At 40.7% G+C, this 13,913-nt stretch overlaps 1 protein-coding gene across 2 annotated transcripts in view; it reads right to left on the bottom strand.

Annotated features, from left to right (window-relative positions):
- The window catches only part of grik5 (glutamate receptor, ionotropic, kainate 5), a 384,618-nt gene that overhangs the window by 24,228 nt on the left and 346,477 nt on the right, over positions 1-13,913 (bottom strand). For both annotated transcript variants that reach the window (XM_051920882.1, XM_028822896.2), the window contains exons 9-14: positions 5,395-5,547; positions 5,172-5,276; positions 2,427-2,534; positions 1,773-1,976; positions 939-1,052; positions 644-753 (exon numbers count right to left, since the gene is read on the bottom strand). In XM_051920882.1, the coding sequence (XP_051776842.1) occupies positions 644-753; positions 939-1,052; positions 1,773-1,976; positions 2,427-2,534; positions 5,172-5,276; positions 5,395-5,547 (794 nt within the window). The remainder of the gene's footprint in view (positions 1-643; positions 754-938; positions 1,053-1,772; positions 1,977-2,426; positions 2,535-5,171; positions 5,277-5,394; positions 5,548-13,913) is intronic.

Genomic DNA, 13,913 nt, shown 5'->3' with positions numbered 1-13,913 from the left:
CTGCATGGGTTTCCTCCCACAGTCCAAAGACATGCAGGTTAGGTGCATTGGCGATTCTAAATTGTCCCTGGTGAGTGCTTGGTGTGTGTGTGTGCCCTGCGGTGGGCTGGCACCCTGCCCGGGGTTTGTTTCCTGCCTTGCGCCCTGTGTTGGGTGGGATTGGCTCCGGCAGATCCCAGTGACCCTGTAGTTAAGATATAGCGGGTTGGATAATGGATGGATGGATAGTTAGCCAATAAAAGGTGTCATTTTTGCTTAACTTCTCAGTACTTTCATTCATTGTGTAACACAATCTAAATGTTGTTTCATGACTGTGCTCACTACTTAAGCTGCTATATAAGGTCTACTAAGCTCCCATCTAATATTTTCTCCCTTGATACTGAATGCACCATAGCAGTACCTGAGTACCAGTAAGTGTGCCTTATCATTGGCTAAAGCAGCTCAGGTACTTATTCGTTACTTTACTTGTATTTGGCAATTTCAACAGGATTATCTTCCAAGCACAATAAATTTAAAAGAATTACTCCTGCTCAGTACAGTTTTTTCTATTTTACTGGAAGTGTGCACTGGAAGAGTTAAAACTGGGAAGCAATGCAGAGGAGTTAGTCAAGCAGACAACACTAATATGGGAACATTGAGTTACCTTGCAGCCAGGAAGAGCACACAGCTGACAGCCAGATATGCCAGCAGCATGAAAAGCCAAACAGCAGGAGAGAAGGGGTCCAGGAAAGAAAAATAGCCTGGTTTGCGTCCCTGATACAGAGAGGGAAACAGAGAAAGAGAAAGGAAAAGACAAGATACAGCAGGAGTCAGGAAAGAGACCAGAAACCATTATTGAGACAGTGTAGGTGTGATTTTCTGCACATAAAGAGTATCCACGTGCACACCCTTCACTTGATAACCATATGCAAAAGCATCATGTGGCAATTCATTCTTACCATGTGTACTCGATACAGAATGCTGATCCCAAGGGTCATAAAAGGCTTTGAGAAATCAATGACCTTCTCCCTTTCTGCTGTGATGGTGAAGCCAGCAACTGCGAGGTCAGCTTTCTGAGAGAGTTGGTAGAAGACAGAAAGGAGTGAGAAGGAAAAGAGTGATGAAAGAGAAATGGCGTTAGCAAAGAGAAAGAAAGGGAGAAACGTAATGAACAGTGCAGTGGAGGAGAATGGTACAGGACGAAACATAAGGAAATGGGGAAATAACAGTTACAAAAGATGAAGGTCAGGGTATAAGTAAATGAGAAATGACAACAGAATGATGGACATAAAGAGAAGAGCCGCAAAAAAAAGATGAAGTAGAGATGAAAAGTGTGGGGCAGATAAAAAATGGGACAAAGAAAGAAAGAAAGAAAGAATATAAAATTGACCACATGACATGTATGAGATAAGAAAAGTGAGACAATGGGGATATAATTTGAGAAAAACAATGCCACAAGAAAACAGAAATGTAACCAAAAATATGGGAAGGGGAGAGCCCAAGTGATGGATATGGTGGAAAGATTAGTGATGGAAAGAGAAAGATATAGAGTTTGAAAGAGTGTGAAATAATGAAGTGAAGAGAATTGGAATTACAAAAGCAATGTGATGCAAAGAGGAATAGCAGAAAGAAGAAGGATAAAAATATCAGTTTATTCTCTTATTATCTCAGAAGCATCACTGTTGCTGATTTATCAAGTAGGTACTCATGGTACAGTGGTCAGTCATGAATGTGAAGACATTAATTTAGAATGGAATTGGATTTCTGTATTAACGGTGTTTTCATATTCATACCCGATTGATGAGCTCGCCCACCATGCCGGTCCATGAGCCATTCAACTCTGGGGCGCCATATAATCCATCGTCCACCAGTTTGATGCGATAATTGAATTTCAAGATATCCGCCAGCTCCTTCAGCATGTCAACACAAAAGCCCTCATACTGGTCATTTCCCTTCAGTTCCTGGTAGTGGGATTTCCGCATTACGTATGGGTTCTCCTGGACAACGACAACACTCATGCTTGAGGAAGAAGAAGTGCCTCATGTGGGTCAGTTCACTTCCTACACCCCAATGTAGACATGCTAGATTTTACTCTAATCCTGAATATGAAGGTACAGCTCTCTACCAAAGAAGATCTACTCTGCTTCCTACAGAAATGTTCATATTGTATGGATTTATTTTGTCCCTTTAACATTTCATCACTCCCAGGCTTTGATTTTTTTCAGCTACTGTTTCATGTTTTTACTAAACTCTTCCTAAAATGGAAAGCAATATAAATTAGGCTATTAATACTTATATTTTCTAAGCAAAAAGGAGGTAAGACAATGTTTTTTTTTAAATTTCACTGTTTTTGTTTCATGTTTTTAAAATTACAGTGCACTATATGACATCATTCAATCCTTCTTGCTGTTACCATTCATTACTAATGGATGCTGAACCTCACTTACCAGAATAGTTGTAACAATTAAGGTCTTGTTGGCCAAAGTTTCAGAAACATTGATGTCAAGGGTGGTGGCGTTCATAGCTAATGTATTATTGGAGTACCAGATTCCAATCTATGGAAGATAAAAGGCAGAAAATTGTAGAAATGGCCTACCTGGAAATCCTAATGAGCTGATTAATGAGATTATTCTAGTGTTTTTAACATAAACCCACCAGACTTACAACTTTAGAATATCTATTTATCTTTACTGCAGTGTCTGAATAATTGAAAATAATGTGAATATCCGTGCATTATGACTTTATCAATAGGTTTTGACAAACATCAAGCACAAAGTTGGACCCAAAAAGCATTTGTATTTGGTTGAGTGAGCGTCTCAGCTCAGTTGCACTTTTGTGTGTAGCATGTTGCCTTAACTGGAGAATATGACTTGTAACATTATAAAATTACGTGTTTTCTAGTAAAATACAACCTTTCTCTATTTTACACGAAAGGTGATATTGATGAAGTAAAGAAGGGTAACCTATTGTTAATGAGCAAAAAAGCTATCAAAATTTTTGGATTAAAGAGGTCAAACCTTCTCAGATTCAAAAAACTCAGAAGAAACCAAACAAACGAGGCTAGCCTGACAAAGTCTTCTTAATATCACATCTTTTGTCTGTCTGAGAGAAATAAAACTCAGCTACCTTTATCTTACTGACTAATACACATTGTAAGTGTCCAGGAGGACAGACGGGCATCCTGGCCAGGATGGAGGAGGATTTCTTACATGGCCGGGAAGTCATAATGGAAGGATGGCCAAATTTACAGACATTTCCCGGCTGGTACACACTATAATACCCATCCTGGCTGGGATACCAGAAGGACTAATAGACTGAGGGGAGCTGGAAGCCAGGAGCAGTTCATCCCCCAAATCAACAGTGGCAGTGTTCTTCACCAATAGTCCCAGTCTGACATGGTAATTGGAGTCTAGAAGCACAGCCCTGTAGGGGTCCTTGGGTAACAAAAAATAGTGCTGTCGGGGGAGGTCATTCCTGGTTTCCAGATGACCCAGAAGTGCTTCCAATACGCCATGACGTTCCACTGGACGTACTCCTGGGTCCATCTTATAAAGTAGCCTGCCGCCACACCTAAATAAGTCAGAGTCAGAAGGCAGCGGGTAACACTCACAGGTGGAGAGGAGAGAGAAAAGAGAAAAAGAGAGAAAGAAAGAACAACAATTTAAAGTCTTTATTTGGTTGTGTTTATTGCCTGAATAGAACTGTGCAGAATAAAAGTACTGATATTTGAACCAACCCGGAATTGTGTTGGGTCTTGTACATCTGGGGTTTGGGGGCTCAGTGGCATCCCAACTGTTCTCAACATGTAATATGTCTATAAATAAAGTTTTATTTTTAAATGACAAAGTCAATGTTACATATTCAGCCAGGGTTCCTCCCTTAGATGGGGATCAAATGCCATTTTTATTTCTGTTTTGTTCATTTTTGATTCCTTTGTTTATGTTAATATTGTTGATCATTTTGTTTCTATGTATCCGTGTGACTTCTTTGATGCTCTATGTGTTTTGTGGGTGGTTCCCCTAAAGGCAGGGCCACCTCCCTATCACTGTTAAGAGACTGCTCTCAGCCTTATAAAGGAAACACCACAGTCCCCTGCAGTTCATTGTGAATGCACACGTGGTATGGTGAGTTCTCGAGTTATTTCTGTGCTTTTTGTGATTACTGAATTTTTAACCTCTGTGATCTGTTTTCTGACCATTCTTGGATTTTGTATTGGGACTTTGCCTGCTAGGGCGGCATGGTGGCGCAGTGGGTAGCGCTGCTGCCTCGCAGTTGGGAGACCTGGGGACCCGGGTTCGCTTCCCGGGCCCTCCCTGCGTGGAGTTTGCATGTTCTCCCCGTGTCTGCGTGGGTTTCCTCCCACAGTCCAAAGACATGCAGGTTAGGTGGATTGGCGATTCTAAATTGGCCCTAGTGTGTGTTTGTGTGTGTCCTGCGGTGGGTTGGCACCCTGCCCGGGATTGGTTCCTGCCTTGTGCCCTGTGTTGGCTGGGATTGGCTCCAGCAGACCCCTGTGTTCGGATTCAGCGGGTTGGAAAATGGATGGACTTTGCCTGCTATTGTGATGGTCTATTTGAAGGCATTATCTTTTGTGACATTTATTTTTGCTGAACACAGCTTTGTAAATTATAAAGTTTTGTTTATAATGATCGTATTATTACTAGCAGGGGGTTGATGGCGATGTGTCCCTCAAGTTGGCATATTGGAGTATGTTGCAGTATTTTCAGGACATTGTGTGTTTGGGAACTCTCAAGTTCATAACAATAAAGAAAGTGGTTTAATGAACAATCAAAACATTATTCTAAGTTTGCCTAAGGAAGCATTTGGGGAACCAAGAAGTTCATTTTAAAAGGTCCGACTACATTTGGTGGAAAGGTATTTTTCCACATTTAATAAAAAAATAAACTTACTTCACTTTTTGATTTTCCCTAAAACATTAAATACTTTAAATATGCAACTTAAAAGAGCACAGCCCACTAATACTAAAGTCATTTTATTTTATATATACAGTACATTTCTTTACCTTTAACAAAATTGTTCAGAAAAACACTTTGAACAATGGAACAGACTGATCTATGGAAAATCCTGAATCACATTTGCCTCCCCTCTGAACTTTAAATATCAGTTAAGCCAGTAAAGAAGCTTTATGACCTTGCTGATAAATTGCAAAAAAATTAAAAAAACCCACTGACCTCCTTGTGGCCACCACGGTGCTTTTCAAGTATGTGCAAAGTGTAGTTGGTCCTCTGCCCTTTGCTGTTAAACTCAACTCTGCCAGTCAAGCCATCATACTCTACCTAAAGAAATGTGGAAGAATAGCATTTAAACAAACACCTAGCAGGAAAAAATAGTTTGATGTCGAGATGGTTACCTAATCAAGCATGGCACAAAAACACCCCTTTTCACCCTTCTCACCATTCTAAGGTAGTTCATCAGACTGGTCCCATGCTGCCATATCTGTGGAGAAGTACAGGAAAGAGGCTTGACTCCAATCTCCTGGCTGCGATTCAATTCCCGGACAGCACTGACCACAACATGAACTGCATCAAACATCAGTGCTGAAGAAAGCTGCAAAATTATAGAGATATGAGAATTGCACAGCACAATACTATGGCTGAGAGAGTAACATTAAATGAAGGGACAATATCAACAGTCTATCAGGATATTTAAGTCCAACTTGGCCTCCTCTCCTCATGAGTTAAAGTATATTTTTTCTAAAACCTCTTCCACAAAGTATTGCAAAACAAAGTGACGTATTTGAGTTATACCCAAATCAAAAATGCTAAAGCAGGTAAAAGAGACAATTACTAACAATATAATAAACATAAAGATACATGGTCTTGGTAATGGAAGGGTACATACTGTACATAAATTAAATAAGAACAAAACAAAATCCTATTTATACAAGTTTGTACATGACTATTGGGCATTACGGCTACTCAAGTGCCTACTAAATGTCTACATGTTGCACCATGTCACCATTTCCATTCCTGCTTACTAATTCTTTTCTCCCTGTATTGTGGTCTATCCACCATCAGCCAGTTTAATGCCTGTCAATGCTCTTTTGCATGACTCCACAATCACACTATCTGTCTGTTATCTTCTGGACACCGACTTCTTCCAAAACAGTATTCTGAACAACAATAGGATGAGGACTGATCTTTTGAACTCCTGAAGCCATTTAGCCAGAACTCCCTCTTGTGGTCCCAGGTATCCCTGCAGCCCTGAAGCTCACCACCTCACTAAAACTGCAAAGTCCATCCAATGTCATTGGTCTATAAGGATGGGTAGTAGGTAGTTACATATCTAATACAGAGACCCTCTCCTTCCACCTAGCAGCATGAGAGAGGAGATAGTACAGCCATCATTCTCCATGTCACTCACATTTATAGGAGCCTCATGTATAATGCCATGCGTAGAATTTGCACTAAAACATAGCATAGGGACAAAACCAGAAATGTTTGTATGCACAAAAAAATCCAGATGCAAAAAATTGTGTGTATGCCAAGTTCCACGCACTTCCTCCTTATAAATCCCAATGAACATGAAATTTAATGCACGTTACAGCCCCACCCCGGCTCCTCACAGATTTTTGCATTTTTGTGTAGGCAAATCAATATAAATAGCCCCTTCCGTTCAGTATTTTGTTAAAAGGCAATGGTAAAAGCATGTATAAAAAAGAAGAATTACAGTGAATTGTGAAGTGGAGAAGGAAAAACAGACTATTTGTTGGCTTAAGAAGTGGTATAAGCAACAAAAGCGTGGTGGACACACTTGAACGTTCAAGTTCAGAAAATCACACAGTTCCTGAAATAAAAAAGTGGTCAGATATCAAAGTCGATGTGAAAAGACGATTTGCAACCCACCGTCTGTTTATTCTGTTTCAGACAATATTACAAATGCTGACACCCATGCCAAGGACACGAATCCACACGGTGATGTTGCTGCTGTGCACAGCACATCTTCAAGTGCTGACTGCGCACACATCTCTGCCTCAGAAGCCACTGGGTGGCTATGTGGCTGTGTGCTGATGAATGCTGTTTTGGAGGCACAAAATGCAATAGTGGATGCTATAAGAGATGTGGCCAATGAACTAAGCAATATAAGGGCTGTACTATGTGATATTGACCACAAATTAAATGAATTGGTTAAAAAAATACTGCATCTGATTACCTGTTTTTACATTCTGCTAATTACATTCAAACAAATTTGTAATGTTGTCCGATTTGGCTGATCAATTGGTGGGTCAGAGTCAGGTTCATCTTACTGCACCGGTACGGGTAAGCCATGATTGTATGCCACATTATCCAGCATGTGTTATGCTTGCACAATGCGACGCACTTTCTGAGGACTATAGAGCAGCACATTAAAAGAGTGGAAATGGTTTCTATTTACATAAGCATATTCATTCTCTGAAGGCGCCTTTATTTTGTAGAGTGCCACAATGAATAGATTCTCTGCATTCTTTGCATGGCTCTTTGAGGTGACTCGCTATCTTTAAAAGGACTGCTTGCCTTTTGCTGCACTAGTTGGAAAAAAAGCGTGTACGACAATGCAGGGTTGCCATTTTTATAGGCGCTACTGCTTTAGATGATACAATGTCAGCTCATTCTTTTGGCAATTTATCCCTGGCTAACTTGTCCAGTGCCATTGCAATAGCAACTGACCACTCCGATTACATTTGAAAAACCAGACATTGCTGCGAATTGCGCTTTGATGTTTGCCAGTTCAAACACATCTTATATATCTGGATGACAAGAGGACAATACCATCCTATACAGCTGGCATGGCGTGACTCAGTGATGATTGTGAAATACCTGATTGGTCAGCAAGTTCAAGTTGAAAAGCTCCTGTGGCTTAAATCTTGAGAGTGGACAGAACTAGTAAAGGAGCAGGTAGAGCACAATTCTTCAAAGTCTGCCTTTGTCAGCGCACAGCTCCAAAAGGACAGCTCTTAGAAACTGAAATTGTCTTAGAAGTCAGTCATCTGTAAATATGTGCTCTCTTCTAATTCTTCGCTTTTATGATGTCTTCTAACAACGCTAAAGCAGCTATGGCATTTAGAACAGTTTGGTCATTCAGTGCACCATTATATTGTTACAGAATGATACAATCAAGTACCTTAAATTTGTAAACAATATGCAATTAATTTTGGTGTATTTGATTAGCCAAGTCATGGATGAGAATAAGAAAAAGAAAGGCAAATGACACAGATACAGTAGAATTGCTTTGACACTGGGCACCGGCCATTTGCAAAATCGAGCAGAAATGTGCGCACGCTCAGTGTGAGGCTGTTGTGAAAATGTGCGCGGCTTTACACAAAGTTTAGTTTTAACACATCTTCAAATGTGTGTGGAAACAGGTGTGTACAACATTTTTGTGCATACGTACCATTTATACATGAAGCCCCAGGTCTTTAAATGCTAGTGATATTAGAGCACCTCTTATATTTAAGAGGCATCGTACCTTCTAATGATGGCACCTTCTTCTTTAGAAGATGGTTACATTACTCCCTGGCGTGCTGGAGCTATGTATTGTACTCCATTCAGGATGCATATATTTTGTAAATTTAAAGGCACCCTAGCTAATTACTTCCTCTGAACACCTTATCTTAAGGGAATTACTGATGGCAGCATATTGTCACTGACAAGGCCACCATCTACTAGGGTGTCTTATGGTCTAACCCCTGCCTGCTACATCATTCCACTTATTGTAACTCAGTGCTGGCCAGGTCTTCCACCACAGGATCAAACAGACGTCTATTACGACAGATAAAAGGATGCATTAGTTTCCACTCTGCAATCTAGCACACAGGAGAAAGCTCTTCTAGAAGAAAAACAAAACAAAACAAAATGTTCAGAGCAATAAATCAATGGGGCCCAGTAGCAGAACTCTTTCCTGAAAAGCAGGAGTAGAAAATATACAATCTCTCACTGAAAACTCTTTGGAAAATTTCCAGCACACTATTACAGTGTCTCCTCTATCTATCAACTGGGAAGTGCCATAAAATTAATGAATGTGTTCCCTTTAATACATTTGTACGAAATCTCTGCTATTTTCTATAAGCTACCTGTGCATATGAGTCACTATGCTTTGTGATTTGGCTCCCCCTGGTGGCTATGCTAAGATCTGCCCCGGACTGCTCAGGGTATCTTACTTGGGGCCTGGGCACATGAAGTGGCAGTGTTAGAGCATATTCTGAACAAAGTCCTTCCAAATCATTTACTAGAAAGACTGCAATGTACTGTAGCATTTAAAATCAATATGCATGATTGTAGCAGACCTCCTCGCAAACCTCTGCCAGAAGCATGGGTGGGGTTGCATCGTGAGCTTGTTGGTTTTCACTCTGGCAGAGGGATGCACCCTCTTCATCACTTGTGGGCATGTTCTTACTTTATTGGGTCTGTTTATCCCTTCATTGTAGTGTGAATTTGTAAACCTTTGAGAAAGGACAGTGAATTTATTTGTCCTGAAATCATTTGATGAAACCTGATACCTGTTTAAGTGTTTTGAAATACAATATGACAATACACACCATACCTTTAGCTGATCAGAAAAGCAGCACAGGCACTGTGCCATAAACCCTATATCACTAAGCAAATAAGAAGAAAATAAGACTTGTCAAATCCTTTTTGAGATCTTGAGCCCCAGTTTGTACGTCTTTATATAGAAGAAGAGGCACAGGATTAAAAATGGAATGACTAATTAAACTGACAGCATGGTTGCACCTTGCTTTGTTTAGCTATAGTTATTTGTATTTAGCATGGAGATGCTCCATTTGATTTAGATACCATAAAATTCCAGTGTGTGCTGAAAAACAACCCCCATAATAGATTTCAGCAAAGACTAGAGTAAACATGGTGCCCCAGTGCTCCACATCCATGAAAATCAAATGCTGAAGCAATGATTAACACAATAATTCCTTAGGCAAATATTTGACTAAAATCTCATGCATCCTGACAACAACCTCCTTACAGTTTTGCTACCTGTCTGTCAGGCCACCCCAAAAGCAATAAATAAAGTGCCATAAAGATTCCCAATGCAGTATAACCAAACAATGCCTCCTGCAGCAATACAGTCTTATACCAAGAGCTTTGAGCGCTCCCAGGTTGCTCACCAGCTTTTAACAAGCATGTCCATGAAAGCGTTCCCTTGCTGTGTTTCAATTTATAAAGCCGAGACAAATGTCTGGCTTGAGAAGAAAATTGGAGTTTAGATGAAAACTGCTTCAGACATTGCAGCAGGAGAGCAAGGCGAATGTGCAGACTAACCCGTCTTCTGACACCCTGAGCTGAGGTGCAGCCCACACCATACTGGAACTTCTATAGGCCCAGACCCCTCATAGACCCAGTGATCATCAAAGGTGACTGTGTGCAGATGGTGCAGACCTATAAATATCTGGGAGTGCAGCTGGATGATAAATTAGACTGGACTGCCAATACTGATGCGCTGTGCAAGAAAGGACAGAGCCGGTTATACTACCTTAGAAGGCTGGCGTCCTTCAACATCTGCAATAAGATGCTGCAGATGTTCTATCAGACAGTTGTGGTGAGCGCCCTCTTCTACGCAGTGGTGTGCTGGGGAGGCAGCATTAAGAGGAAAGACGCCTCATGTCTGGACAAACTGGTGAGGAAGGCAAGCTCTATTGTTGGCATGGAGCTGGACAGTTTAACATCTGCGGGAGAGCGAAGGGCGCTCAGCAGGCTCCTATCAATTATGGAGAATCCACTGCATCCACTTAATAGTATCATCTCCAGACAGAAGAGCAGCTTCAGCGACAGACTGCTGTCACTGTCCTGCTCCACTGACAGATTGAGGAGATCGTTCCTCCCCCAAACTATGCGACTCTTTAATTCCATCCGGGGGGGAATTTAACATTTTACATAGTTATTGTCTGTTTTTCACCTGCATTATTATCATTCTTTAATTTAATATTATTTATTGTATCAGTATGCTGCTGCTGGAGAATGTGAATTTCCCATTGGGATTAATAAAGTATCTATCTATCTATCTATCTATCTATCTATCTATCTATCTATCTATCTATCTATCTATCTATCTATCTATCTATCTATCTATCTATCTATCTATCTATCTATCTATCTATCTATCGTGAGATCTCATTTCCAACAAGTGATGTATTTTCATTACTGATTTATGATTATTCTCATACTCCAGAGCTGCTCAAGGACAACTAGCTACATTTTAACTTCAGAATCCTTAGAAGTAAGGGGAACGGAATTAAGGGGTCAGCAAAAGTGATTTCCGGTAAATGAAGTAAGAACTGATGGTCACTGAGATCTGATCATAAGTAAGCATCGAGATAAAGGAGTAATTAGGCGTTCAATGAGTGTAATTTGAGGAAGCATGTAGGAATTGATTGTCACAGATTAGGATCTGAAGACCATAAAGTTAGATATGAGGGCAAAAGAGTGACTAGTTGATCAATGAAAGTGATGGTCACTGACAGGGACTTGCTGGTCAGTGACACAGATTCTGAGAGCAAAGGAGTTGTTAGCTGACAAAAGAAAGTGATTAGAACAAAATATGAAGGAAATGATGGTCACAGATTAGATAGTGAAATGTTACAATGAAAACGATACAAGCTGCACAAGGGAGAGTAAATGTTTTATAAAAAGGGATTTGCTGGTGTATGGGTCAGCAAGTGGAATTTGTGAAACATTGATGATTCTTGGTGGTCAGTAAGTTAGATTTGTGGAATTTGACTCCTACAGTGTGTGTACATGTATAATGGGGTACAACGGTAAGTGAGTGGGGCTGAGAGGCTGAATGTGGTTAGCTACCATATAGTCAATTATTGAAACATACATAACACAGGCAGATATTGTAGACTGGGACAGACTTATAATGTGTTGAGAGATCCGTGACGGAGCAAGTCTTTTAAATAAAGACCGTGTGCTTGGCCTCTGGGTGGGACTTAGGAGCACAAGGGGAAGCCCTGAGGCTGTTGATGAAGTAATTGGCACATCTGTAGTTAAATGCAGATGTGCACAGTCCTGCAAATTACCTCGCTTGTGCTCTGGGGTGTGTGATCAAGACATCTGCGCTCAAACAGATTATAAAGTAGCCCGGGCAGGAAATAACTCGGGGAGACATAACGAAAATGAAACCGAAAGAGAAGGTGATATGGAAGATACAGTAGAATAGAGGGCTGAAGGAGATACAATACAATACAATACAGTTTATTTTTGTATACCCCAAAATCACACAGGAAGTGCCGCAATGGGCTTTAACAGGCCCTGCCTCTTGACAGCCCCCCAGCCTTGACTTTCTAAGCCGGAAAAACTCCCAAAAAAACCTAGTAGGGAAAAATGGAAGAAACCTTGGGAAAGGCAGTTCAAAGAGAGACCCCTTTCCAGGTAGGTTGGGCGTGCAGTGAGATCTGGGTGGTTGCTGCACTCAAGCTAACTACAAAGCTGAAAGGTGGAGTTGGCGAGAGAGAGAGAGAGATGCCAAGGGAGCAGGTGGATGGTTGGGGTCTCGATGTGGCTGACAGAGGCCATAGCTCTGTGCAGTGAGACACCCATGGACCGTTGGTGGAGTGGTGGCTCTGAGGCTAGATCTGCACTGGCAATCAGAAGGCTGCCAGTTCAAATCCCGTAAATGCCAAAAAAAGGGACTCTGCTCTGTTGGGCCCTTAACCTGCAATTGCTGAGCGCTTTGAGTAGTGAGAAAAGTGCTATATAAATGCAAAGAATTATTATTATCCTGATGAGGACTTAGAAAGAGCAAAAAGGCAGGAACAATATAGTGGTTTTACCTTCTCTTTTAAACCCTTTGGATTATTTATTGGACATTTTAATCACACACTGAAAAGCAACTGTTTTTATCATAATAATTCATTACATTTATATAGCGCTTTTCTCAGTACTCAAAGCGCTATCCACACAGGGAGGAACTGGGAAGTGAACCCACACACTTCCACAGTCTCCTTACTGCAAAGCAGCAGCACTACCACTGCGCCACCTGTGAGGACAAATAATCATGGATTATTAATTAATTAATTGATTGATTGATTGATTGATTAATTAATTAATTGAGGGACACTGCACTGTTTGCACTTTTGAGATTGTTTGAATAGAAGCGCTAAGCATCATTCTGCACCATCTCTTTCTTAGTCTGTGTCCTCATTGCCAGGTTTATCCACAGTTATGCCTATTGATGGTCTTGGGTTCAAAGAGTGTAGCAGCTGCAGCCAACCCCGAGTGTCACATGGCACACTTTGAAAAGTGTCACTTGCAGCGTATTCTGATACCTTGAGAGTTAGAATGGCAGTAGAAGGATGCACGTTTCGTCATCCATTCAAACAAAGTCCATGTTTGTATCCCTATTAAAAGAAAATTAATTTTTGTACCACACAGGTTCAAAAATGAATGCTTACAAAAATAAAGCCTAATAACTATCACTAGTTTCCAACTATATATAGTATATGGTATATACATTGCTCTGTGGTGGGCTGGCACCCTGCCTGGGTTTTGTTTCCTGCCTTGTGCCCTGTGTTGGCTGGGATTGGCTCCAGCAGACCCCCGCGACCCTGTAGTTAGGATACAGCAGGAGGGATAATGGATGGATGGCTATACATTGATATGAAACCTTTTGTTCATTTAATTCCCATTTTCTACTAAATTTTATTATGTGGGCACTGATGTTGGATGCCCTTTAGGTATAAGAAAAAGCCAATGGGGATACTTTTCATACAGATATGTTACTAGATTAATTTTCAAATATTCCCTCTTGAAAACTTTTTTGAAGTTACGATCCTAATTAAACCTGGAAGAAGTAGTATATGTCCTTTGGTTTTGCAACTCTTTGACATGCAGCAGTAACTCTGTTATGTAGAAGTTTTAGTTTCCTTGGTGACCAAGGAAACAAGATTAAAATGCACTGTGCTCTGATTTTTCTGTAGCTTTAAA

The sequence above is a fragment of the Erpetoichthys calabaricus genome, chromosome 17 (assembly GCF_900747795.2).
Source record: "Erpetoichthys calabaricus chromosome 17, fErpCal1.3, whole genome shotgun sequence".
Classification (NCBI taxonomy): domain Eukaryota; kingdom Metazoa; phylum Chordata; class Cladistia; order Polypteriformes; family Polypteridae; genus Erpetoichthys; species Erpetoichthys calabaricus.
This window is presented reverse-complemented; position numbering and strand designations above follow the sequence as displayed.